The sequence below is a fragment of the Danaus plexippus genome, chromosome 27 (genome assembly GCF_018135715.1).
Source record: "Danaus plexippus chromosome 27, MEX_DaPlex, whole genome shotgun sequence".
In the NCBI taxonomy this organism is placed as follows: Eukaryota; Metazoa; Arthropoda; class Insecta; order Lepidoptera; family Nymphalidae; genus Danaus; species Danaus plexippus.
In genome coordinates, this window is record NC_083555.1 from 3,741,607 (window position 1) to 3,769,342 (window position 27,736).

Genomic DNA, 27,736 nt, shown 5'->3' on the forward strand with positions numbered 1-27,736 from the left:
CTAAAATCAACTTCAAAATAAATGTGACAAATGTCACTATTTACTATATATTTATAATTTTTATATTTAAGTGAGAAATGCTGGAATTTCACTAAAATATAATACACAATCAGGTAAAAATGGACATAAAGTCTAATATTGAGAAGACAAAAGCGTTAGCTCCCGATGTAGCGGTAAACGCAGTTTTAGTTCCAAGTCAAGAATTACCCGCAGAAACTCCGATAGTCTCCGGCTTTAATTGGGAAAATGGAACTGATTACAATAAAATACTGGAAAGTTATCTTCATTCGGGCTTCCAAGCGACGAATTTCGGTAAAGCTGTTGAAGAAATAAATAAAATGCTTAAATGCAGATCAACACCACTCACCGAAGAAACTTGCGATCCCTATGAAGAAGATATTTTCATTAAAAAGAAAACCAATTGCACTATATTTTTGGGCTACACTTCGAATATGATTTCGTCAGGCTTAAGAGATACAATACGGTTTTTGGTGAAGAACAAACTTGTTGATTGCATTGTAACTACAGCAGGAGGTGTCGAAGAGGACTTTATAAAGTGCCTTGCACCAACATATATTGGAGATTTCAATTTAAGTGGAAAAATATTGCGAACTCGAGGCATAAACAGAATTGGCAACTTGCTTGTTCCTAATGACAACTATTGTTTATTCGAAGAATGGGTGACACCTTTACTAGATGAAATGTTAGATGAGCAGACAAAGCACAATGTGGTGTGGTCTCCATCTAGAATTATTGCCAGATTAGGTGAACGGATAGATAACGAAGACTCAGTTTGTTATTGGGCATGGAAAAACAATATACCTATCTTCAGTCCCGCACTGACTGACGGATCGTTAGGCGACATGATGTACTTCCACTCATACAAGAAACCTGGCTTGATAATAGACATTCTAAGCGATTTACGTCGCTTGAACACAATGGCTGTAAAAGCTAATAACACTGGCATGGTCATTTTGGGAGGAGGTGTTATAAAACACCACATTTGTAACGCAAATCTGATGAGAAACGGTGCCGATTTTGCCGTTTATATTAATACAGCCAGTGAGTTTGACGGCAGTGATTCTGGTGCGCGGCCTGATGAAGCAATATCCTGGGGGAAAATCAGAGTAAATGCAACACCAGTCAAGCTATACGCCGAAGCCACTCTCGTATTCCCATTGATTGTAGCACAATCATTTGCTAAGCACCACTTTAGTAATAAAAAAAATGTTTAAAAATATTCCATTTTATTTAAGACTTTTTTGCCTGTTACTGTTAAGTTATGATTTATGAACAACTTTCCTGTGGGTTGTAACCATTTATTTAACAGCCTGCTGATTCTATATTATTTCTTTAATAATCTATTGTTTTTATTGACAATGGTAATTCCGACGGAAAATATGCAAAACAGCAAAATTTAACAGGAATTTAAAATGGCTTTTAAAAACGTTGCTTCCTATAATCGAAGTATTTAATAAATATAAAATTATTTTGTAGCACATAGTGACATCTACGTGCTACAATAGTGATTAAAAATGTTTATGATAGCGCCATCTCTTATGTCATAAGTTTTTACGTTGCGTTCCGATTCTCATACATTACATTAATGATTGTTAGATATTTTTTAAATTAGAGTCTTTTCATTTAAATATATATATTTGTAAATTAAATTATTTTTTTTAAATTATAACTCTTAAAATAATGTTTAGTTATAATATGTAAAGGAACGTTACGGTGTGAATGAACTGTCAAATATGCAATGAAGCTATCCGCCGTCTGGAGTCCGTAAATTTGTTAGTGTGTGTATATATGAAGGGATGGCTGTATTAGTGTGAGTAAAAGCTGCTCTTGAAGCTCACAAGAGCCCAGAGAAAAGCACAAGTTTTAGTTTGCATTTGCCCAATGACGAACGCGTCGGGATAAACTCAACGATTTATTTGCCGGGCTTGCTTAGAAATGCTTACATTTTGTATTCTTTAAATTAAAAATGATTAATTATAAAATCAAATAGACTGTATACTCGTTTAAGTGGATTGTTTTTTCAAGATGTGTTTTCGTCTCGCATTCGTTTTGCTCCTTCTATCCGGTGAGTTCCTTCGTCCTTTGCTATTTTTAGTATTTTACGGTCATTCGGTTTGAATTAATGTATTTTGTTTGTAATTCACCGCATGTTGTCTCGTCTTTGATGTTGACAGTGGTGTTGTTTACTGTCGGCGGCACAAAGCAATGTCAATATCCGACAAGTATTAATTATAAATAAAAGATAACTTAAACATTCGGAACATCACTTTCATTTGTGAGATCATTTACATGAAATCTATTTTCAATTCAACCATATATAATTATTTTTATCTTTTAATAGAAATTTATTGTTTAACAGAAGTCTAAAAGTAACACTCAATCTTTATTATTGATTTTTATTTGTCTCGCAAATTATAACTATATATTTTAAACCACTTCATTATTTTACTCGTCATGTGTGAAATTAGTGAATTTATGATAGGCATTTGTTTTTCGAAAATTAACACAATTAATTAAAGCACTAAAAATATTACTATTAAAAAATTTATCATTATCAATGAGATCAGGATTACGAGAAATATATTATTATATATGAAAAAAAAAAAATCTTGCTTATTATTTATTGATTACTAAGAATTTAGTTATTCCAAATTGTTGATATGAAGATACAATCGGATACTGATATCTGATCTGTGATGCATAATGAGATATTGCATTGTGCTATTGAAATCTGAGTTGGTATATTTCTATGTATCGGCATGCAACACACTATCACACTAATATAGGTATATACTTATATATTGTAATACTCATTTCCCTTAAAATTGTTAAATAGGTATATATATATATATATATATATATATATGTATATATATTATTCTTAGCAAAAACATATATTTACATAAGTTATGTTATGTATAATCAATGTATCATTTCTTTGATATTTGACAAATTTTGTAGTCAATTTTCAAATATTGATCGGTTTTTGAAACTTTCAATATACAGAATGTATATTTTTTTCATTGAAAACACTACATATAACATTTATGGGCATCGGTGAAGTGTACGTTTGTATTATACTCACTGATATAAAATCTACTAAACTGATTAGAATGAAATCTGTCATTAAAATAGACTTTTGGAATTGCTGATGCTTATTTTTTGGTTTTCTAAAGCATCATATAATATAGTGTAAAATCGTATTTTATAATTATATATATTATTTATGTAACATTAATTTTTAAACCACAAAAAAAAAATGAGACGAAACCTCTCAGCATTCGATGGATTCACCGTCCGGGCGCCGGGTCCACCGTTGCTGGGAGAGGAGCTTCAACAGGGACTCCGACTTGCGAGCCAGGTGTAGATTTAAGGGGCCTCAAAAGATAAAATTTAGATTTCTTTTTTTTTTACACAAAGGAAAGATTAACGTCGTATCATCCTAATGAAAGATCTAAATTTTATATATGATACTCATATTAGGAAAGTAATCTGAATTTCTTTATAAAAAAGGTCGTATATATAATTTAGTATAACGAAAATATTCAATTATTAATTAACAGTGATTTTTTTACTGTGTCGAAAAAACTAAATTTGTATTGTCTCAATATTTAACTAAAACGAAAGATTTAACGTAAACCTTAGTTAGATGGATACACGAGAAAATCTTACATATAATTTAACGTAATCATTGTTAAGTATTTGACAAATAAAGTGTGGTTCGTTGGGTTCATTGAAAAAAAAAGTAATTCGTATTTTTACCACGAGGCGGCGTTTTGAAGCTCTACATACAGTTTGTAGTTAATCATTAATAAATCTTTTCTAAAAATTTTAAATTTAATATATACATGATAAAGTTAAAACTGTTAGTTTGTCGGCACGAACTTGTGGTAAGATAAAAACGAAAAAAAAAACAAATTTTTCTTTACTAAAAAACCCTTATTAAGTTTGGGGCGTTTCAATTCTTAAAACGGGCCAGAAAAAAATATCTCAGCGGGACAGCCTAATGAGATAGATAATTATATATAAAGATCTATTTAATACTTACGTATAAGAAGAACAATACATTGGATTTAACAGGAGTGCGTAAGCTATAAAAACAAATTTACAACACTAATAATACTATTAATAAAAGTTTGTCCTTGTGTCAGCACGTCGATAAAAAACGAATCAAACCTCGTAAGGATTATCGTATCTAAAACCATTTTAATTATAGACAAAGTCACATGCAATGGCCAGTATATTGTAAATCATTAGTTAATCTCATTAAAAAATCGAGCGAGATTTAACTTAGTCATATATATATAGTCCTCCAAATTTAATAATTTAAATCGAAACCTGTTTTGAAATTGGTGCGAGGACATCTTTTATTTTTTATTTGTTTCTAATATAATTAACAAGAATTAAGTTTAATTATCGGGTTGTAACCTGGTGGGAACCAATGCGATTTTTCCGAGTCACATGTACTTTCTAAGAGTATTTAGACACCACTGACGGGTGAAGGAAAACATCGTGAGGAAACCTGGTCTTATAGTTTCAAATTATAAGTTCGAAATCGCCGATCCGCTTCGAGCAAGCGTGGTGATTGATGCTCTAACCTTCTCCATGTGAAGAAGTCTCTGCTCAGCAGTGAGCACCAAAAGGTTAATGATGAAGTTTAATTTAGTTTTATAATTCAATAATAACATTTTTCATGAAAGCTTTAGAAAAGTATTATAATATTTCTCAACTCTTTTTTCCTTTCGTATTCAGAAAACCAGATTTTTATATTTACAAAACAGGTTCTATTTTACGAATTAGAAAAAAAAAATACCGAAGCGAATTTTGTCCGGAGTATATGGATTTTTGAACGAAGTTTTGGGATGAAGATTGTGAAGGGTTTTTTTGGGGAGAATCACGTTCAAAGGGTTGAAAGGGTAAAGTATTGTTTAATGGGCGCCACTACAGCTTCATATTTTATCGATTTTGGTTCTGCGATAAAAAAAAACTTGTTTTTTTTTTTCTGAAACTTACGCTACGGTTGTAGTTTATACAGCCACTTTTGTGTATCATCACTATCGTAGATACTTTAAATCATGTCTTATTTAAATTAATTAATTAACTGTCAATTTAAAATGTTAAGCAGTCTACTGGTTTTTCCGCTTTTTATATAATAGATAAATAAAATATATATATATTTAACAATTTCTCGTAATTAGCGTTAGTTAAAAACATTAGTGTAATTTATTAACCGACTTCAAAAAGGGAGGTAACCTGTCCAATTTTGTTTTTTTGTATGTTCGTTGTACGATATAATATATTATGTTCGTTGTATTGTATGTTCGTTGTACGATATAATATATTATATTATCCGTACAAAATACTACTTAAAAGCGTAAAATGGAAATATTATGTAATAATAGTTTTTTTTTAAAGAATTTCTCTAAAGTAATTAATTAATATTCTATACATTTTGCATTCGGTTTTCAAGAATACGTTACGCTGTTCATTTTTTCATAAAATATATAAATATATTTTTTAATAAATCTGTATGTTTATTTCTATACCATAACTCTCATCGTATCAGAAGTACAAGATTGGTTGCAGCTATAATGGTAACAAGAAGACACGCTCATACACACACACTCAGACATCACTCGTGTCAAGATTCAAGATAACTTCAGTATGAATAAAATTATATATATAATAATATAATTAAATTAACATTATTATACACGCGAGGAATATCTTTGTGTGTGTGTGTGTGTGTGTGTGTGTGTATATATATATATAACTATTTATTAGTTTTAAAAAATCGCTTCGAAGTTTTCTAATCATTTTATCTTCTATTTCAACAAAATTTTCTTTTCATTTATGTCGCGAAAAATAACTCTGACTGTCATTATTTGAAATTAAAAAAAAAATGCCCGTAATGAAAGTGACTCGCATTATACACATGTAATAATTTAAAAAGAAATCAAACGATGTTATGCTTTGAAAAGTTCAGCTATAAATCTATACGAACAAACTTTAAGTGTGATCGTGTTAACTCGATGGTGTCGTAATAAAATAAAGTGCTTAAACAAAACCTAGGCATTATAACCAGAGATAAGCAATCGAGGTCCAACAAGCGGAGAGTAAACAGGCGCCCCTAGCCCATGTTTACTACCCCTGCCGTACAAAATAAGGGTAGAAGCGAGTTAATTTACTAATTCCTAAGGTTTTATTACCATATAACAAAGCACTCCAATCCACACTACGAATTCAAATTCTCGCGAATGACGTATAATAAAAGGAAAGTCAGGCGAATTAATTATAGTTACACCATGATGATTTTCAACACCACCACGTTGGAAAGTTGGAAATGATATTTGAAAAACACAAACGTGTAAAGGAAATCGAGACGGAAATGACAAGTTCATTCGCAGATAGACCTCCAATACTCCAGACGTGTTTATATTTATAATCGCTACAACCTCTAAATTAAGCCAATCACAAATAGAATGTAGTTTTATAGCAAAATAAACCGTATGCCGTACATCATAGAGCTGATCTTCCAATTAACGTGAACCCTCATTGTACGAACCCAGCCGACGCTGTGTACCACTCGTATTTCAGCCTTTTTAATGGATATTTCAATTTTTTTTTACATTTAGATAGAATAAATCAATTTCATAACGAGATGTTATATATATATATATATAGATATGTGTGTGTGTGTGTATGCATGTGTCACCTTTTTGCCTAAACATTAGGTCAATGTAGCAGCTTTTTTTTCGGTGACGAGACAAAAGAGGTATAGATTCGTGAGAATTCTGAAGATGTCTCAAAAAATTATGTCCAAGCCCAAAGTTCGTTACAAAAAAGTTTTGGCTAATGAAAAAATACAATGACGTAAAATATATACATTCTGTTTACTATAAATATAATTATTATATGATAATCTACATACACTAAAGGTGTGCTCTAACAAAAATATTAGAGATTATGAAGGAAAAACATTGCAAGTCCACAACATTGAGAACACGTTAAAAGGCCTCCTATTTCAATAGCGAATACTTTCGCATTAAAAACTCCAATATTTCCTCCCGGCTCCGCAAACCCGGCGTAAGCATTGTCGTGACGGTCGCTTGAAACTGATTCTAAAAATCCTGGCTCCTCAAATACCTCTATTCAGAATGCTCGCGTGACGTCACCGCCGCCCCAAATTAAAGTGCCCTCACATCAGTATTGTGCTGGGAATGCTTGCTTTAGAAAAGTAGCTTAAATGAGAGGTGTGCCAGCGTTTTTTGTTCGAGCTTAACGCAGCTAGGCAATGTTTCGTGCACTCGTGGTTTTTTTCTATCCCAAGTATAGATGTTTTTAAACCGCAAGCCTACCGGCTCTTTAGAGCTTTACTGTTAGGTGTTAGCGCAACATCGTTGGTGTTCCCAAATGTTTTGTATTCCGCCGTTTCTTGATGAACTTTGATAACTCCTGAGTGTACCTTCAAAGCTCTGTAAAGCTTTCAGGCTGTAACGAAAGCATACAAATAGAGACGGTAAAACAAATATAGGAAGTTATATTTTGATGTAAATAAGGGAAATCTATTAAAACCGCTACCATGAACAGCAGAGACGCCGTGCGAAGAAAAAGATATCTTGGTACAGAGTTTCTTTTGAAATGGCAATTATATTATTTGAATATTCTAAGCCAATAACGCGTTGAAACGAAACGTAAATTTCAAATCAAATATCAAAAGTAACGAAAATTAAAACAGATTTCCATTAAAATATTTCGTATATTATTTAAATTTTATTCACGGAAATCATAGTAGGAAAATTGATATTGAAAGTGCAGAAAATTTTTACACAACCCGGTAGAGTAAACGTCATGTTTAATGTTGAAGATGAAGCTAATTTTGAACAACGGCATCTCTTGGGATGATCTCTAGACAGAAACATGGAATACGTATATACATATATATATATATATATATATGTGTGTGTGTGTATTACTTTACCATTATACATAAACCTATGTTATTAGCATGTGTTTAGTGTCAATAGTACATATATATAATGTTTTGACATTGTTCTTGGATCTTTTCGGGACTAAAATAAGTTTTAAAGCAACAAAATTGTTAAAAAAATGTTTTTGATAAACCCACATACTAATATACTTGTCATAATATGTATACGTGAAATGATAACTTTGTCTTCGAAAAATGGACGTTAATTATTGAAAATGTAACAAAGTCAAAGTTTGTATGATGAAGTGAACAAAAATATTATTATATATACATACAAAAATGTCGTGTTAGTTACACTATTTATAACTCTAGAAGAGTAGCTATATGGTTGAAAATTGGCGGGGAGGTAGGTAGCTTAGAACCAGGAGATGGACATAGGATATTTAATTCTGTTTGATCAAAAAAGTAAAAAAAAAAAACTAAATTTCCATATCTGGTTATTTGTGGCCTCTAGGGCGAAGTAGATCGCCCGATTAGCTATACATACAATACTAATCCCGAAATTAACACGGACGAAGTCGCGGGTATAAACTAGTATGTATATTACAGAAAGTCGTGTCAGTTACACTAACTATAACTCGAGAACGGCTGTACGAGTTCGGCTGGAAATTGGTTGAGATAGCTTAGAATAAGGAGAGGGACGTAGGATGTTTAATTAAGTGTGATCGAAAAATCAAAAAAAAAAATACGTAATAAAATTCAATATCTGGTTATTTAAGGTCTCTAAGACGGAACAAGATTAGGCCGGTCAGCTTTATGTTACTAATTCTGAAATTGACGCGGGCGAAGTCGCGGGCAAAAACTAGTCTAAAATATATAAGAAACATTAAATCTGTCACTCTACATAATGACTCTCACAAATATAATACAGATCAATCGTATCGTCACTGAATGACAAACGCAATGACATTTTTATTATATGTACTATTGAACATTAATTTTTAATTAAATTGTAAATACACATATATGAATTTTTTTGACCTACATGAAATCCAATATATTTAAGACGAAACATAACCTTAAAAATGTCCTCCAAAATAGATAATTATACACATAAAAAAAACTTCGTATCCAACATTATATACAGAACAGTATGCACATACGGACATATAAAAATTAAATAATAAAATTAACATTGAATATCATACAAACGGACAAATGATTTTCACTGCGTTGCAGTACGAAGTACGCAAATAAAAAAGTCCTTAATAAATCCAAGTATCCATCAATATAAAATGTTTAATATTTCAAACTCTCTCATTTCTATGGCCAAAACTATTTTGATACATTAAAAAAGGTCATTAGGAACTCTCCAGCAGTCGGACTCCGAATATGCGGTTTAATTAAAACCACTAACGACCTCTGGCCCTTGACGCGAGAACCCCGGAGTTATTAAAATGTTGTCACTTACCTGGGTCAGGCGTAGTGCGAGCGTAATATCTTTATACCCTCAAATTATATATATATAGTTTGGTAGTATACTCAAAATAAATAGCTGAAATTCATCAGTATCTTAAAACTATAACGTAAATATATTGTCAGTATCACTACTACACGTAGACGAACACACATACAGTATCGAGTTTTTCTATTCCGTACGATGATTAACTAAACAATATCAATTATCAGCGATTAGTTAATGAGATTGTGTTATGTATAAAGGGATCTATCGATCAAGCATTTTTGATAAACACAGTATTTTTCATTAATGTTCTAAGAATTTTCAATACTTATTGAAGTGGATTGTAAACCGTTTCGTAACGTAACGCGTTACGTTACGCGCCTGAGTCTGGTATCCCTTTCGCGTGTACGGCGTCTGTATTACACGAACGCGGCAAAAGTTTTACGACTAATATTAAATTTATTCATAAACAGATATAAAATTTAAGTAACAATCTAATATTTTTATAAGTAACACAATTTCTATGTGTAAAGTAAAAATCGGTTTAAACCATTGTTATGATGTTTAAATCATTTTCAAAACTATTAGCATACCGCAGATTTGTCTGCCGTTTGATAATAATAATATGAAACTGATTTTTATGTGTATAGAAGTGAAAATATACTTTTTATGATTCATATATTAAATGTACTGTTACTTTGTTTCAGAGCTCCAATACTCCTCAACTGCTGGTAAGTAAATAAATTCAAATTCCTTTAAATGAAACTAATATTTTTCGTTTCGAGATCTCGTCTCCGTGATCACGCTTGCTGAAAAGTAACCGAAACGTCAGGATTATGTAGTGTTTTAAATAATAAAAAATCAGCGTAGTTTATCCGAAAAATATTAGTTTCATTTAAATGAATAAAACTCGCGGAAATCTTATATCTCATTAAATAAATTCCTGTTAACTATAAAAATCTACGCATAATGTTGCATCCTAAGACCTTCAAAATCTCAACCGAAAAACATTATTTCATTATTTTTATCTGAATTTGATGGTCCTAAAAAAATTTCGTGCACATAAAACGCGCTCTCAAAACAATATAACACAGCTATTATCTTGTAATATTGATTAATGTATATGTACGTTTGAATGCTCCTATCTCAGGAACTATAGGGTTTTCCATTAAGGGCGCTTGATCTTTCTTTTCTTCCATCGTAGCGTGTGCTGTGTGGCACGTAGCGCCGTCCTGTTGAAACCACATGTTGTCCAGATCCATATTCTCGATTTCAGGCCAAAAGAAGTTGGTTATCATCGACCGGTATCGCTCACCATTGACGGTGACGGCCACACCATTATCGTTTTCGAAAAAATACGGACCAATCACGCCTCCGGCCCAAAATCCGCACCAAACAGTCACTTTCTGCGGGTGCATTGCCACTTGGTGAACCTCGTGTGGATTGGTCTCGTCCCAAATACGGCAATTTTGCTTGTTGACATAGCCATTCATCCAAAAATGCGCCTCGTCGCTGAAGATGATTTTTTTGCCAAAATCGGCGTCACCTTCCAACTGCTCTAATGCCCAGTCAGCGAACACACGGCGCTGTCTATGGTCATTAACCTTGAGCTCTTGGGTCAGCTGGATCTTGTACGGGTGCAGGCTCAAGTCACAACGCAAAATTCGCCAAGTTGTCGTCTGCGAAAGGCCGAGTTCCTGTGCGCGACGCGGAATTGACTGCCGCGGGTTTTCGAGGACACTGTCGCGCACAGCGGCGATATTCTCGGCAGATCTCGCGTTACGTTGACGCACGGGATCCGGCTGATTGTTAACTGATCCGGTTGACTCGAATTTGTCCACCAATCGACGGATAGTCGACTCGGCAGGACGATCATCGCGACCGTAAAACGGGCGAAGTGCGCGGAACGTTGCTCGAACTGAAGACCCATTTTCATAAAACAATTTTATGATTTGCACGTGCTGCTCGACACTCTAACCTGCCATGGTGGTTTGGGAGGACAGAAGGAATATAACACACTGCATTTGACAGCTGTCACTCAAACAACATGGCCGCAATCAGCTGTCAAAGTTCAAGCGTCCCTATTGGAAAACCCCATATTTTAAAATAACCATTTTTTACGTTACATTTTGATATAGATGTATCTAATTGTAGATACACATCAATAACAAAACTATTATATGCATGTAAATCCGCGGGACGTTCGTAGTTAATACATATATTAAATTCAAGTTTGTACACACAGACGGCTAGACATGGCGGTGTATCGCGTGCGGTGACGTCATAAATTTGACGTCATAAATCGTGTATCATAAAAATGTAAATGGAAAGGGTGTTACGTAGAAAATGTATGGAAGTAGTTTAAAATAAAGACAAATTTGTTTGTTTTGAGACAAAATTGTATTGACTTAGGAATTATATATATATAAATATATAAACAATTTATGTTTGTTTGTCGTTTAGAAAGAAAAGTGTTTCGAAAATCTATTTCCATAGTGTTAACAAACTGATATTAAAAAAAAATCGCAAAGGTTTCAAAGACAAAAGTTCAAAGCTTACTAAATATAACGTAAGTACATGACTGCGTTACTGTCCGTGTTCAGTCTGGCGAAATACACCCGAGGTAAGATTTTAGTTTTTATTTTACGATAATACCATATCATGTGTCGTGATTTATTGACGAAAAACTGTAAACGTTCCGTATATACGACGACGCACATGGAGTAAGCATAACGTACCCTTTGTGCGTATCTGTTCTAATCGTCATACAAAATGCTTACAGTTTTCACGTTTTTCAATTAATCTACGCATATAATATAAACTTTTAATTTATTGATTTCAATTTAAATATACGATTGAATTACGTACAGCTCCAATTATAAATGCATCTATCGCAAGCAAAGCCGGGTACAGGCGCTAGTTTGAAAATATACTCATTATATGTGAAAAAAATACTAAATCCAAACTATTGGCTCCGTCTGAGAGAAGACGGTCCTGGGAATGTCAATGAACGACGCCGTCCTCTGATGATATTGAACACGATTTTGGGGTAAAATACAAAAACATGTAAAGCTGTGTACCTTAAAACGGGACGCACCTATGACGTCATTGATATTTTTATTACCGAAGACATATTAATGTACCTAAGTCGTTATTTTGCAACCAGTTTTCTCTAAAGTTTCATCAGTATTAGTTTAGCGGTTTTTATGTAATAGACATCTGAACGTACTAATATATAATATTTATATTATCTCAAAACGATTTGGTAATTTAAATAAAATGCTTTTCCTGATGGAAGCTGCGTCTCAACTCTCAAACACAAGTCTCATTAATTTCGGCACAGGATGTTAGGTTACGGATGTAGAGGATTTGACTGATTGATATATTAAATTAGTTATATTGTTCAAATGAATATATATATATAGTTACTCTTTCTGTTCGTCATAACATATATAGTAATATAAAATTACAACATCATCTAAAAATATATAATAGTACATATATATGTTTATTATATATACAGAACATAGATATTCCAATAGGACAAAAAAAAAATAACTCATCTTAAATACAAAAGTCCGCCATATTGTCAGCGGTAGCGGAAATCATTGTTACAACATCGCCATTGTCATTTTCACTTGAGCAGAACACGTGTTTATGTTTACCACAGACTATATATCATATAATATATTATAATATCTTTTTAAACATAATAAAAGAGAATTTTTAATCTGTGTTTATATATTTACTGATTTGAAATAAAAAAACTTTAACTAACATAATGCGTGGTGGGGACCATATGCATAGACGCTTTGTAATCACGTCTCTGATGTAACACTGGCTTTATACTTAATACATGCTTTTAGTGTAAATGTTGCACTTACAATGAACGACAGTGCACATTTTTTTTTTAATGGTTTTTTTATCAACAGTAATTTTACAACGGGTTTCAATAGTCGAACTGTACAGACGATACATAGTTTTTCACTAATATCACGCGTGACGGTAACAGACTGATGGTAGGGGTTGTAAATTTTTTATATATAAATAAAGCTAATAAATAAATATAATGATATAACACCCATAATGAATTACCACTTGTGATGTATAGAGTTTTAATAAAAGCGACGCTGGCAACACTCGGGCGAATTTAATAAATTAAGAGAGTAATTATATTTATTATATAGGAGCCGGGTTTTTTGATTATGAATGACACGAGTGGTCATTCATGGTGCTGAGACGGGCTTGGTTTTATCTCGTCTATGGTGTTAAGCCAGCTAAGTGCGGTTACGAAATTATATTTAAATTTCCATGTTCACTGAGCTACGAATATATTTTTTCTTACGTCCAACACCGTCACGACAGTTACATGTAATCGGATGAAGCGAAAAAGTTTTATTTGGTTAGTATTGAATCTTACTGATATGCTACATTGGACGACCAGACGTGTGGTGACCCTCCATCCTTCCTCATGAGCACCACAAAGAATGAAACAGTTTCCGCGCGTCTGTATTTCCTTTGAATTCCAATGTAGAAGTCTTTAAGGAGTATTAATACTCTGTTACTTAGACACTGCGTTCACAACCCACGATTTCATTACACCTCCCTGCGAGTGCAATCACAGTTAAGAACTATCAAGTCGAAAGGGAAAAAAAACTATATTCAGATCCGTTGCTATGATTCTACGTCATTATACCTCTTCTTAACTCTTTTTTATAACTTAACAATCGGCACAAATTTTCCTGGCAAATATGATTATTATTGCATAAAGTGTGATGGTAATTATAACTTCACAAAGCTTGCTTTCTTTAAATGAATAGCATCATACAAATGGACCTGTTATAATTTTTTACATTCACGTAATTATAAATTTTGAAAATAGAACAAAAATTAAATGTCGTTCTAAATTTACTTCGTTACAAAAATTAAAAAGATTTAATAATATTTTATAATTATAAATATTTCCTGTTTCAGAACGTATCTGTTACATTTATACCCACGTATGTTCATTGACATGTGTAGTGCTTAGCTTCGGAGCTATGAATACGCGAGAACTCTTTTGTGTGATGCCATACCTTTCATATCGTATGGGAGTGAAAGGGACGGATATATATAAACATATACCGACTCCACCGAACGCGGATTGCATATTAATGGCCGGCTGATTGGTGACAGATTGAAAAAGAAAGGAAGCGGAATTAATAGCTGTAGGATACGTCTTGAATGGAATGTCTGCTTGAGATGTATTTTTTAATATAACCGTGAAGTTATATAATACAGTTCAGTATTTTTCTCATATCAATAAAACCGCATTCAAATATATGTTCAGTACAAACAGAAGTTAGTGAATTCCCGCGCTTTTTTCGCGTTTCGTCCGGAATGCTAGTGCTGTCATTGTTTTTTTTTAAACGGATTGATGTCCCATTGTTGCCAGTAACAAAAATCCGGGTCCGAATAATTTATAAGACATTTTCGTTTCGAAACGTTTGCGAATTAGAACAGTTTAGAAATGTCTAGTTTTTTTTTCTATAAACCGTTTGGTAAACGTTGGCTTTAAAAACTCTGCCAATTTGGCGGGCTAGTTTTTAGTTTGTTTTACTTTATTTTTATTTTTGTGTAGTTTTCATAGCTTGGTTTATTTAACATTAATTAATAATTTGGTGCGATTTTAATGTTTTTATGACGTTAACTCTTTCAATGAAAACTAATATCGAGTGTTCAGATTTCCTTCACTGAGAGGATCGTACGATTTTTACATATTTAATGTCTTTTTAACTTTATATACATATACTTTTTTACATATTTAAGGCTGTATGCGTGTTAGTTTGTGTGAATATTAATATAAAAATGTAATTATACTATTAATATCAGTATCTCAATAATAATATATTTTACAACATTAATTGTGTACCTCAAAATCTAGAAAGCAATTAATTATAACATCTTTGAATATTCATTTGTTGCTCGGCCTCTAGAAGACTACTTTGAGCTTCCAAAATAGATCCAAACGTCGTTATATTTTATTTCTTCATCATTCTTACCATAAGTAATCATGGTCACACCAAACAGACAGTATGCAGTTTCCATAATCCTACACATACTGGAAGATATTAATAATAAACGGCAAAATTAATGTATAAACTTTATTAATATAAACCATTAGTAATAAATATAACGAACGCAATGATTAATATGGTGTTATAATAACAGGATAACAATATTAAGGATATTTTGATGGGATTATTACAGCTCGTCCCGCGAGAAATTCACATAATGCCAGGCTTTTATTCGGAGGTGGTGTTGGTTTGTATGTTTATACTTGTCTATGGTGTCCGTTGGTATCGAGATATATATATATATATATATATAATTTAGCGTTCACAATCTCTATGTTGCATTTATACGATTATAATTCTAGTAATATTATAAGTTCATATATTTTTCTTACTTCAACAAATATATATATATATATATAGTATTGCTAAGATTTTATACAAAGTTCTCTATATGGTTTCCAATGAGAAGAATAACAAACATACATACATTTCCGTTGCAATATAAGCAGATAATATATATCGTAACTAACGTATCTCGTTACGTTAGTATCAACGGCATCTGTGTACGTTATTTGGGTCGGTCGTGACCTGAATGGGATGGCGGGCTACCTGACGACGTGTACCATAAAACAATGGGATGTGGACCCTTATTCGTTTAAGGGTATTTTTTTGGGAGCCATTATAATCATTCGTTGGCTACATCATATATTATATACTAACATAGTTTATATGTTTTGCTATATAGATACAGCAATTTGATTAATATTATTTTTTTTCTGTTAATAATGTCCTTACGTTTCTAATATTAGTTGTTATTTATTTTTTCAGTATACCTTTATTTGTATAATATTCATTAGTCTATGGTCAGAATTTAGGCTATTGATCAAATATATATAAATATTTTGATCAAATATTTTTTTGACATTCCAATCAGTGCGGACGCCAAAAACTCGACATATATATATACATGTATATTGTATAGTTTCTGTTTGTCTGTGAGGAATTCTTGAGCGGAAACTTTGTCGTCCTTTCCAACTAAATCCAATGTGTCATAAACTTTAATTTGGCACATCTGTTACAATTCAGAGCAAACAATAATAACTCCATCTTATAAAGTTTTTCGTAAAAAATATAGATCATTATGCCGTAAAATATTTTACATACTTATATGTTTCATTGTATAAGATGTCATCTAAAGAGAATATTGCCATATCTTTATTTTATATAGTATTAAAGTATTAAGAAACAACTATTATTTATTACAAACGTTCAGTTATGTGTTTTCACGTATATACGAACAATTTCTTAATATATCATACAGAGCATACAAAGTCGCGTGTGTTAGATAGTGAATCATAAAAACCGAGCGTTTAAATATTTGTTAGGAATTCGACAAAAATATATAGAATTTTTGATAGAGAATATTTTATAAATTGTAATATGTAATTCTAAGGACATCTTTAGACTTAAATTTATTTTAAACTATTGCAATGATGTATTATATAATATATATATGTATATAAATTCTAGTATATTTTTGAAATACATTAACACCTTTTTCTGCTAAATGTACATGTATATATATGCTACCAATATCAATTACCATATTTTTTTAATGATTATCTGTCTGTCTGTTTGTTCCCGCTAAACAGAGATACGGGTGGATCGATTTTAATGAGATTTTCACCGAAATATAGTTCATAAAATAAGTGGTGATTTAAATTTTAAACTTTTATATTTTTAAAAATTTTATTTGCTTTTCATGATACAATGAATAAAATAGTCTTCTGAGCAGATGAACTTGGTATAAATAAAACATTATTCAGTACATAAGTTAGAAAAGGTCTCTTTTGTTGTGAATGTCGAAGACTCGTCTAGGACTTTGGACGAATTTTCCGGTCATTGACCTCTTAATGTCTTTCTGTCTGGATGTCACCTTCGAAAACATATTTTTTTATACCAAAGTACACAAAGTTCATACATACATTATTATAACTGAGTTTAATTTAACTAAAAAAACCAAAAACATTATATATAACTGTACTGAAATATGTCTGTATGTACAATAATTAATGCAGACTATTTTGTTTGTCAGTCCGTATATATTTTTGTCTGAATTGAAGAAAAAACTACCTTATTATAATAGAAAATAAAATATAATCTGTTAAAAAGATTCATAAAGTATTATTATCAAAACATTTATATATTAATTAAACTAAATCCATAGTTTCTTATCTGTTGTTTTTTTTTTATTAAGGCATTCTTTAGATTCGATTTGATTAACAAACATACAACTCATATTAATTATATAAATATATATATAAGAGATATTTCTTTTATATTAATAAAATAAATTCAATAAAGTTAAAACACGTACCGAATACGAATACAATCACGTTAATTGAAACGTATTTTTTTTTTTGTCTTAACAAACGTACCCCCTGAACATAATGGATTGATAAATGTACGTTCCTTACAGAGTAATTTAATAACACCGAACGAATGAATGGAAACGAATGAATATGTTTTATATAAAATAATTGAATTCTGTATTTATATTTAATAAAAAACGTAACACTAAGCTCACATATATAAGATTTGTCTAGAGAATGGTTTAGTTTAGTTCAGTCAGGTCGCATAACGTAAATCATTAATTCGAAATTCATTATATATACATATGTTTCTAAGTATCACTCAAACATGTCGCAGTTGAAATCAACGTATAGTATTTCTCTAATAGACCGTTTTTTGTTACGTCACGTTGCTGATATTAATTACGTGGGTACTCGTAACTCGCACGTGACTGGGATGAACAAATTGACAAAGGTTGACATATTTATTGGTTGGGATGTTTGTATGTGATGGATAGTTCGACTATCATATATATATGTATAGTAAAATTTAGTTAAGTGAAAAACCTGCCTAACTGGGTCCCAAACTGGTCCCAAATCTTGGCCCCTAATTGCCCCTGTTAGCGTAACGAAAGAAACCTCTATATCTGAGATTATTTCTTTTATTTAATTCAATGTAAAATTATATATATACATATGAAGATATTAACAATACATTTAAATATATTAATTTATAATTTTGACACCAATAGACAATGTCTGACGAATTTATTAATACATATACTAGTTTTTGTGTACTGCTTCGTCCGCGTCAATTTCAAAGTAGACACGGAGAGAAATGTATAAAGTATTAATATATATATACATTAACCAACCGTCCGAGAATCATACAGTCTGTGTCACGTGGCGTCACACATCACAAATGTTATGTCTTAACAGTTAATCCAGCGGTAGTTAAACGGAAATTCAGTATAAATTATAGCCTTCGTCCTATTCTGACGTCTAAACTACATCACTGAAGGGCTCATTCAAAATCTGTTAAGTATTTATTGACGTAAAAGACCGACATACATACATAATCAAAAACTTTAGCATTTATATCAGTAGCATGTAATTCTTCTGATACTCACTCAATATCAAAATACTCATGAAAATAAAGATCTTTCAAATGTTTATAACGGATACGGTAAATTAATTTTTTTCGAATTCACACTCCGCGTTCAATAATCCGTGGAACCCTTCGGAATATATTAGATTCATAAAATTAAAAAAAAAAACTTTCAAAACGAGATGTTATTTAAATAGAAAAAAAAAAATAACACCAACGTCACAACTGAATGGTATATATTTATCATTCCAACGATTCTTTGGAATAGCAAATATCAAAAAAAAAAACTAATTGGAATTTCGCTGTAATGGCGGGCGTTTTATATTGCTTTTACGGAACCCGATGAGACGAACATTTTTAGATGTATCTAACTATTGATTCTGAGGGGCTTATTGAGACCGATTTAATTGATGACTGATTAAAGTTTTTTTTTTATGATATCAATTTCAAATTCACGGAAAATATTAGCGTGATTCAAACTTCACGGAATTGTGACTCACTCGATGTGTATTTCCTATTGCGTTTCAGAGCAATTAACCGTAGAAGTCACCCTAGAAGTCGTAAAACTACCCCTTAGTAGCACCCGTTAAAATCGCAATAAAAAAATTTAATTAAGTCGCTCGTACCCCAAACTGTTATAAAATAATATATTTTACGTTTATTATTAAATCAATATACGTGTTGTTACCGAACTCCTTACCAATTACGACGCAGGCAAGACGTTCTAACCACTGAGCATACAGCTATTACCCTCAAACGGAACACCAGCTGTCAATTTTAAACAAGATCAATACATCTAGCAGACGACTCACATTAATATTCAGTGTGTTTTCGCAAATATATTACACGTCTGCTAATATTGTCTCCGTGTATGTAACTAGCTTCTGCACGCGGTTTTGCTTGCGTGTAAGTTATTATTCTATCAAAACTTATTCATTACGTCCATGCGATTGGCTTTCTTGTTGAATTGTTAAGTAATATTAAAATATAATTAGTTATTAGATATAAAAAACCTATTTTGTTACTATGAGTTTCAGCGTGTTTAAGTGAACGAGACAGGAATATATTTAAAATCGTAGTTATATCCTCGCAACAATTTAACAAAAGCTGCCGTAACTTTTCAACTGTTTTTCAACGCACCCCACACAGACAATATAAAAAATTACTATAATAAAAACATTGAACTGGCCGTGCAAAGTCGAAATACAACGTCTAGAATTGATCACTATTCGGGCGCCATAATACGATAATATATTTGACTGTATCAACTTTGTTGCAGATATCGATCTACGCCATTACTACACAACATAGTATACTCGTAGTTTAATCCAAACAAAACAAACTAAGGAGTCAAATCTCGAATATTCAGCCCTAAATGTAATTGTACACTCTAATCTAATATAAGTGCGTTTTCAAAGCCGACGTACAACGGGGGCTGGAGGTGATAAAATTTTATGACCGGTTGTCATGGCAACCGCGCCATTATTGAGTTTCGCCGCGTCTCCGCTCGGCGCTAGTGTCGCGAGTCTCTGACTTCACTTGGTTGATTTAATTGGTACTATTTCAATAAATTTATATTAAAAAAAAAGGTTTTTTTCAAGGTATATAAGTATATGAATATTCGTTTTTATATATTTTTGTTATCCAAATATCTTTTTTATCCTCAACTACAATAAATTCCTTAACCCTAATCTATATTCGAAGTTGATAGGTGTCTTTAATAAATATAATAAAAAAATTTATTCCGATTCCGATTATAAGAAAATTTATTCCGTCAATGAAAGACGAAAACTTTGTATCATACTGAAGTGTTGTAGTTGTTTCAACAATACTGTAACTTCTGTTGAAATCAAGAGCTGTAATATTTCACACTTCGACAGTTCGACACTGGTATGAACTGCGAGATTCTCACCTTTACTATCGAGTGTGAAGTAAATACGAGATACTTTACCTGTGAAGTCATACACTGGCAGCTATTATTGCTGTCACATATATATATATTAGCAGTTTTATTATACTATGTAATATATATACATGTCTCCCGAATTCGTACGTGCGAAATAATATTTTTCTATTTAAATGAAACTCTCTGAAAAAATGATCTCTTCTGCCTCTGATCACGGTTGCTGCAAGTAACCGAAACGTCGGGAGTATGTAGTTTTTTACAAAAATAAATCACGCGTAGTTTATCCGAAAAATACTAGTTTCATTTAAATGAATAAAACTCGCGAAAATCTTAGATCTCATTATATTTTTATATTGTTACAATAAGAATAGGTATATGAAATTTCCGAAATAGAAGTATACTAATTTAATAACAGCATTGATGAAATTATACTGTAAATATAATATATAATATAATTTTCATAAAAATATCGAATTAATCAGAATGATTAATAACAGCCAAATCTCTATACAACCTACTTGAAGACTTGGGCCTGTCTAGAACTAACATCAGTAGATTCTTGAAACGTGCGTCGAAGGCAGAGTTAGTGGGTTCTTATCCAATTTGTTTAGGTAGAGAGAGGAGTTTGGACGGAGGTGAGCCTTTAACGCGCGTTAGATAGGGCCTAGGGGCACCTTAAACCTACACCTGGGTCGCAAGTCTCAGGCACTGTCGGAGCTCCTCTGCGTCCATGGAATGATAAGAGGTTTTGTCTCTTTTAATTTCAAAATAAGATAGATCACATACACTTATATACTTGTAACGACAAAGGTTGTATATATATATTGTGTGTTGTTCTTCATAACATTAGCCGTCTTAAGGATGAACAATTCATGTCAATGTGTGTTTGTTTGTGCGTTTAAACGGAGTGGTAACTGATGTATGGCAGGCTGTTGACGGCGAACAGTCGGTGTAGAGTGAATACCATTCCTTGTATAGTTTGGGATTGATTAAAAGAATGCATCATATATATATATATATTGTTTGTTGTTTAAAATATAAAAATCAAATTAAATCTTCACAGTTTCCGCAACATAATGCAGTTTTATAATCATCTTATTTCTCCTTTTATCTCATTAGAGAAGTTGATTTAATTTTTGTAAATCTCTGAGCACAGAGCACCCTAAAGAAACCTTCATGTCTTCCCTTATAACTTTTGTCGAACTCTCAGGCTTAGTGATCCCTTGCGACTGACGAAGTTTACAATGTCCTGATAAAATATAATTCTTATTAAAAAAATATATATATACATTAAACATATAAAAAATATACTTAAAGTATAGATCGCAACTGATATAGTCTTATATATATTATATATATATATATATTATAATGAAAAAATCGTCGTCACCGTAGTATTCCCGACGCGACCACGTGTATGTTTAGTCGTGTGCTTTTTACAAACACCCTTAACGTTAGAAGTTCTTTGATGTCGATAAAGGAAACGTTATAAACATTGCCGACGGATTTAGACTTCGCTTTGTACTCATAACAAACCATGACTTAGTTCGTGAAACACGGATATAGATGGCGCTGATGAAATATTTACATTACGGTTAAATAATACAAATGCGGTTCGTTTAACTGACCTATAAGTTATAATCCGTTTTGTGCTCTCCAGATTGATTTTATATAAGTACTTTTATATTTCAAAGGTAGATTATATATATTTTTAAAGGTTTCCTATCTAACAATAGATGTAACTTGCGCTATAAACTATTTTTATGCTGCTGTAAGTAGCGAAAAGAGTGATTTAAACACATAAAATCGTATTTCTCATAAAATAAAACCGATAAACTTGTGAAACTTTCCGTTTTGAACTTCTTATATTAAGACAATATTTCCTTTATCATTAATATTTAACTACCAGTGAGGAGAGTTCGTTATTATAAGACATTGACTACTTAATATGAATGATCCGGAAATTAAGAGAGATTTATCAACATCACAGGCTCATCTCGTAACGGATGCTGACCACATTAATTGCACCGATCACATTAATACTATTTTTATTTCACATTTTGCTCGTAACCATATATAATATTAGTATTATTAATATTACTTTATATTATAATTACTGTGGTTCACTTAAATATACTTAAAAGAGGATTTTTTTTTGTAATTGCATATAAAATACAAATTGTGACAGTATGTACGTATGTTTGTTTTGTTTCAGACGTCAGTCACGGGCACAGGGGCCGCGTTCGTAAAGCCAATCGTCGACACAGAGCTACTACAGGTGAAGAAAAATTTTATGTATTCTATCTTTTTGGACCTTCTCATAGATATAAAAAATTATAATTTCCTTATAAGGGTAATAAAATCCAATCACGATATAGTAGTCTTGAAGTCAAGTAGCAAATAGCGCATCACTGTGATAAAAGGTACCTACTATACTCTACAGCTCTAAAACTTAGTATCAGGTCGAATGATGTGGTGACGTTATCACGAGTAATAAATGTTGTCATCACTCCCATCACTATTCTTCTCACAACCAATCGTCTCTCACCTATAACATGGCCTGTCTGAAAATAACCACATATCATATATAACAGAAAGCAGACAGGCAAAGACGTGATTCATTACTATAACTTATATAACACGAAATAACAAATCATTAAAATAAATTAAACAGTTTAATTTAAGGTAAAATTATATAAAATAGATGCGGGTTCTATATATGGAAATATATTAAAAATATCGCAATCCATAAATTTGACTTTCAGACCAGAGAAAAATTGCTATCAGTACTAGTTAAAAGTAAAGGTGTAGGTACTAGAGGGCCTTTATTAACACGGGGCCTGGGCATTGCAAATGTACCCAATAAGGTATAGGGTCCTACCAACAACCTGATCTAACCCAGGCCTGGCCAACCCTCAACTATAAGCGAACTTCCTTTCATTAAAAATCAGACGCGTCATATTTGCCTGCTAAAATATTAATAATTACATATTAAATTTTATTTATATCTATAATTTTTCCAAGTTCTAAAACTAAAAGACATAGTTTTTTAAGTATATATATATTCCAAAAAAATTACCTTATTTAAAGTAGAACATATAAAATGAAAAAGATAATTTTACTCTTTAGCTAAAGTTGTTTTTTTTTTCTTTTTGTAAAAAATATCAATGAGTAATCTCTCCGTACTTCAAATATAACAAATGTAAGGTACTTCAATTACTTCATGTATTTTCAAAGTGCACGCGTTTATTTAAAACAATACGTACAGTAATAATCGCAAAGCACCACTCCTAACGCAACGCTTACCAGACGGCAATGTAGAGGCTAACCGGTGAAAAGAAACGAATCGCGACTGTCTGTGTAGAGAGAATACTTTTAACTTTGCAATTATATCGATTTATATCAACAGAAACCTAACATATACGTTGAAGTGTCGATGTTTATACAATACTCGCATAATTAATTTACTTTAACGGTTGGTTTGTATGTAATTTACTCAGATAAACAGCTTTTTAGTACATTTGTTGATATTAATGAAAAAAATGTCCTTGCGTACCAGTTAGCGCCATCTATGGTTCAACGTCAGTCATAATATCTTCTCTTACGGATAGATGGCGTTTATTTAAAAATTATATATAAAATTAAGTTTCAATTATAGATGGCGTTTCAGCTTGTATGATTTTGTCGATAGATGGCGTCCTCCGCTTCGAGCCCGAACCGTATAGTAAGAAATTCGAGCTTGGCAGTTCCGGCAAGATACATTGCAAAGTGGCGGGTGGTGTCACACCAACTGTGCAGTGGTTCCTGGTGCGTATTTTTTATTAGAAATTAAATAGAAAGCAAACGCTGCATATCTTGATTACAGCAGGTTTAATATGTATAATGAGATCAAAGACTTTCTCGAATATTCATTAAAATTAAACTAACATTTTCGGATGTACTGCGCTTTACTACGATCACGGTTGCTGCAAAGTAACCGTGATCGCGTCGGGAGTATTTAGTGTATATATATAATAAAATACGCGAAGTAATCCGAAAAATATTAGCAAAAGAATGAAAATCTCTTTATTATTATCATAAAATTTACAAGTTGAAATGATAAGAACATATTATATACACCAGAACAGACATAAACGTTTTGTCTTAACACCAGTAAATGTTCAGTTGAGTCGTAAGTATCACCTGCATTTCATGTCATATTTGTTCTTTAAATGGGAAATGCTCTTCTATGGTCCAGAACGAGAAAGACCCTCTGCCGGATGGTATAACCTCGGCCAACGGCACGCTCATGGTGACGGAGGCTAAGAAGATCCAGGCGGGGAACTATTCCTGCCACGCCTCGGACGGAGACCAGATTATAACGGCCAGGATCAGCTTAGACGTTGTCGGTAGGATAACAATACTCATGAATTTGCCAGTCTATATAGAGACTTAAGAATTGTTTTAGTTTTCTCCAATTAGACTAATCATTGAAATGATTTTTGAATATTAAGATACGTTTATATTATTTTGTATCATTTACAAATTTTTAATTTCCTTCCAGTTTTAAACAGAACCTATATGATTTATATTATTAAGATTAAATTTGTTAAAAATCTGTGATTCTGTATGCAGTGTATTTATTTTATGTCTACGTATAATATCAGTCCTAACCTGGTCATCAAACGAGATTTCGTTTCATGGGATTTGATGATTGTAGTGTCTCCGAGGGTCTTGGAACCCACGCCCGGACAGCAGGTGCACGTGACGCTAGGACAGACGGTGTCCCTCAATTGTCTGGCCGTTGGTGACCCACCACCTACCACCCATTGGGATAGAAACCTCAGCATACTACACCAACAAAGTAAGAGTTGTCTCATTCTCGTCGCTAGATGGCTCTATAATATATATATATTATTTTTGAGTACAGCCACGAGATGGCGCTGCTGTGTTTTATTAATTCTTCCTAGTTATCCCTAGTCAAATATAAAGCTTCTATTCGTCAACAGATGGCGCGGACATCGATGAAAGTGCAAACTCGTCCATGTCGAGGTCGGTGTATTTCATAAGACTAAATCTTTAAATGCAATCTATTATTAAATATACACATCAGTAGGGGCAGTTGTCGTAAATCTTATATATTGTACAACACACCTACAGGCTGGTGATACTCAGCAACGGGACCCTGGTGATACAGAACGCGACTGAGGTAGACTCGGACCGCTACGGCTGCACGGCCGGCAGCGCCGCGGGGCTGGCCAGGAACGAGCTGGAGCTCATCGTCCACCCGGGTACATGTCGCCGAGATCATGCGAAACACATTCAGTTGAACAGGAGCTAGTTAGATGTATTAGATATCCTGTCTCATTTGGTTATAATTATTGCTGTCAGTTATTTCAATATTATATATATATATATATATATATATATATATATATATATATATATATGTAATTTTAGCTATTTCATGATAATCATTATGTATGTAATGACCATTTTTGTTCACTCTTACAAATAATATATAAATGTTAATGACAAACGGTATTTGAACGTGCGACCCCTCAATCACCCCCGACCCTACCGTTTGCACTACCGCGTCCTCACTGGACACCGCTATGTCCGCAGTCGGTGAACTCCCTCCCGCGGAGTCGACGGGCGTCGCCGGGAAGGCGGTGCTCGTATCCATCACCGTGGCCGGGGCTTATATGATACTCGTGCTGGTCCTCATGCTGTACTGTCGGCGAAGACGGCTTCAGAGGCGACAAAGAGGTATTTATATATATGCTGTCTGTCTGCTAGCGGCATGGATCTCCAAGAAACATATACAGATATTTAATTTGTAATAATATTTGGACCTATATTATATATAAAGGAAATGCAATTATCTCATTATATATATAATATGTAAATTCTAGGAGAGAAGTTAGAGTTGGAGATGGCGGAAGGGAGAGAGAAGCTGGTAGAAGAAGGAGAGAAGAAGATAAACGGAGCGGCACAGAACGGGAGGTTGCTGTGTGACAGAGAGAGCGGTGAGTACAGTGTGAGGAGTTCAGGAGACAGGAGGTGACATGGACACGTAGTGTACAGTAACGCCATCAGCCGATCAGCGCCATCTGCTGAGAAACCTCTCATATAGAGAAAGTTAGAGCATTTATCACCACGCCTGTCAGGCGAAGGTTTCCTCACGATGTTTTCCATCACCTGTCAGTGGTGTCTAAATACTCTTAGAAAGTACATATGACTCGGAATAGGTCACATTGGTATCCGCCAGGTGTCGAACCCGCGACCTCATGCATAACCAGCGTTACCGTCTAAGCCAACACTGTTTTTTTTATATACTTTCGTTGAAAAGTAATTTAAATTTATTTAATATACAATACAAGTCTCTCACCGTGACTCCGCCTAAGCTGTGTTCGGGGACCCTGTCTCTGTCAGTACTTGCCTTACCCAGCTGTTATGATGTTTTCAGATTACACGGAGCGAACACTTGAATTTTAGTCTAAAACCTGTTCTGATGTGTAAACTACGTTATCGGAAAGTTTCATCAAAATAAATTCAGGATATTTTATATGATAAAGCAATATTCGTACAAACTTACATACATTTTTTCACTAGTGGGATATGAAAGTGTGACTTTTAATTTAATTATAACAAAATTCTGAACTGCTTACCAACCAATTCTTTCAGGAGCTGATAATTCAGAAGTTTCCGGTACATCAAAAACCTCCAAAAAATCCAGCCAGTACGACCACCTCAGTGTACCCAAGACCTTACTCACTGATATTATAACACTGGGTGAGTGATTGTTTAAATTAATTTCATATATATACATATATATATGAAATCTATCAATTATAAATATTAGTTAGTAAAATTAAATAAAATAAATTAAATAAAAAATAATTTTGATTTACATTTGTGTA

At 32.7% G+C, this 27,736-nt stretch overlaps 2 protein-coding genes across 2 annotated transcripts in view; both read left to right on the forward strand.

Annotated features, from left to right (window-relative positions):
• Positions 1 to 1,238, forward strand: LOC116775725 (probable deoxyhypusine synthase). Its single transcript, XM_032668696.2, has one exon. The coding sequence runs from the start codon at positions 120 to 122 to the stop codon at positions 1,233 to 1,235; it is 1,116 nt and encodes a 371-aa protein (XP_032524587.2). The 5' UTR covers positions 1 to 119; the 3' UTR covers positions 1,236 to 1,238.
• A 429-nt stretch (positions 1,239 to 1,667) lies between these two features.
• The window catches only part of LOC116775699 (tyrosine-protein kinase-like otk), a 31,290-nt gene continuing 5,221 nt past the window's right edge, over positions 1,668 to 27,736 (forward strand). The window contains exons 1-11 of the mRNA XM_061525088.1: positions 1,668 to 2,086; positions 10,121 to 10,144; positions 23,050 to 23,112; positions 24,526 to 24,641; positions 25,072 to 25,222; positions 25,534 to 25,677; positions 25,823 to 25,865; positions 25,974 to 26,104; positions 26,439 to 26,582; positions 26,729 to 26,842; positions 27,501 to 27,608. Of these exons, the coding sequence (XP_061381072.1) occupies positions 2,047 to 2,086; positions 10,121 to 10,144; positions 23,050 to 23,112; positions 24,526 to 24,641; positions 25,072 to 25,222; positions 25,534 to 25,677; positions 25,823 to 25,865; positions 25,974 to 26,104; positions 26,439 to 26,582; positions 26,729 to 26,842; positions 27,501 to 27,608 (1,078 nt within the window). The 5' untranslated portion in view covers positions 1,668 to 2,046. The remainder of the gene's footprint in view (positions 2,087 to 10,120; positions 10,145 to 23,049; positions 23,113 to 24,525; positions 24,642 to 25,071; positions 25,223 to 25,533; positions 25,678 to 25,822; positions 25,866 to 25,973; positions 26,105 to 26,438; positions 26,583 to 26,728; positions 26,843 to 27,500; positions 27,609 to 27,736) is intronic.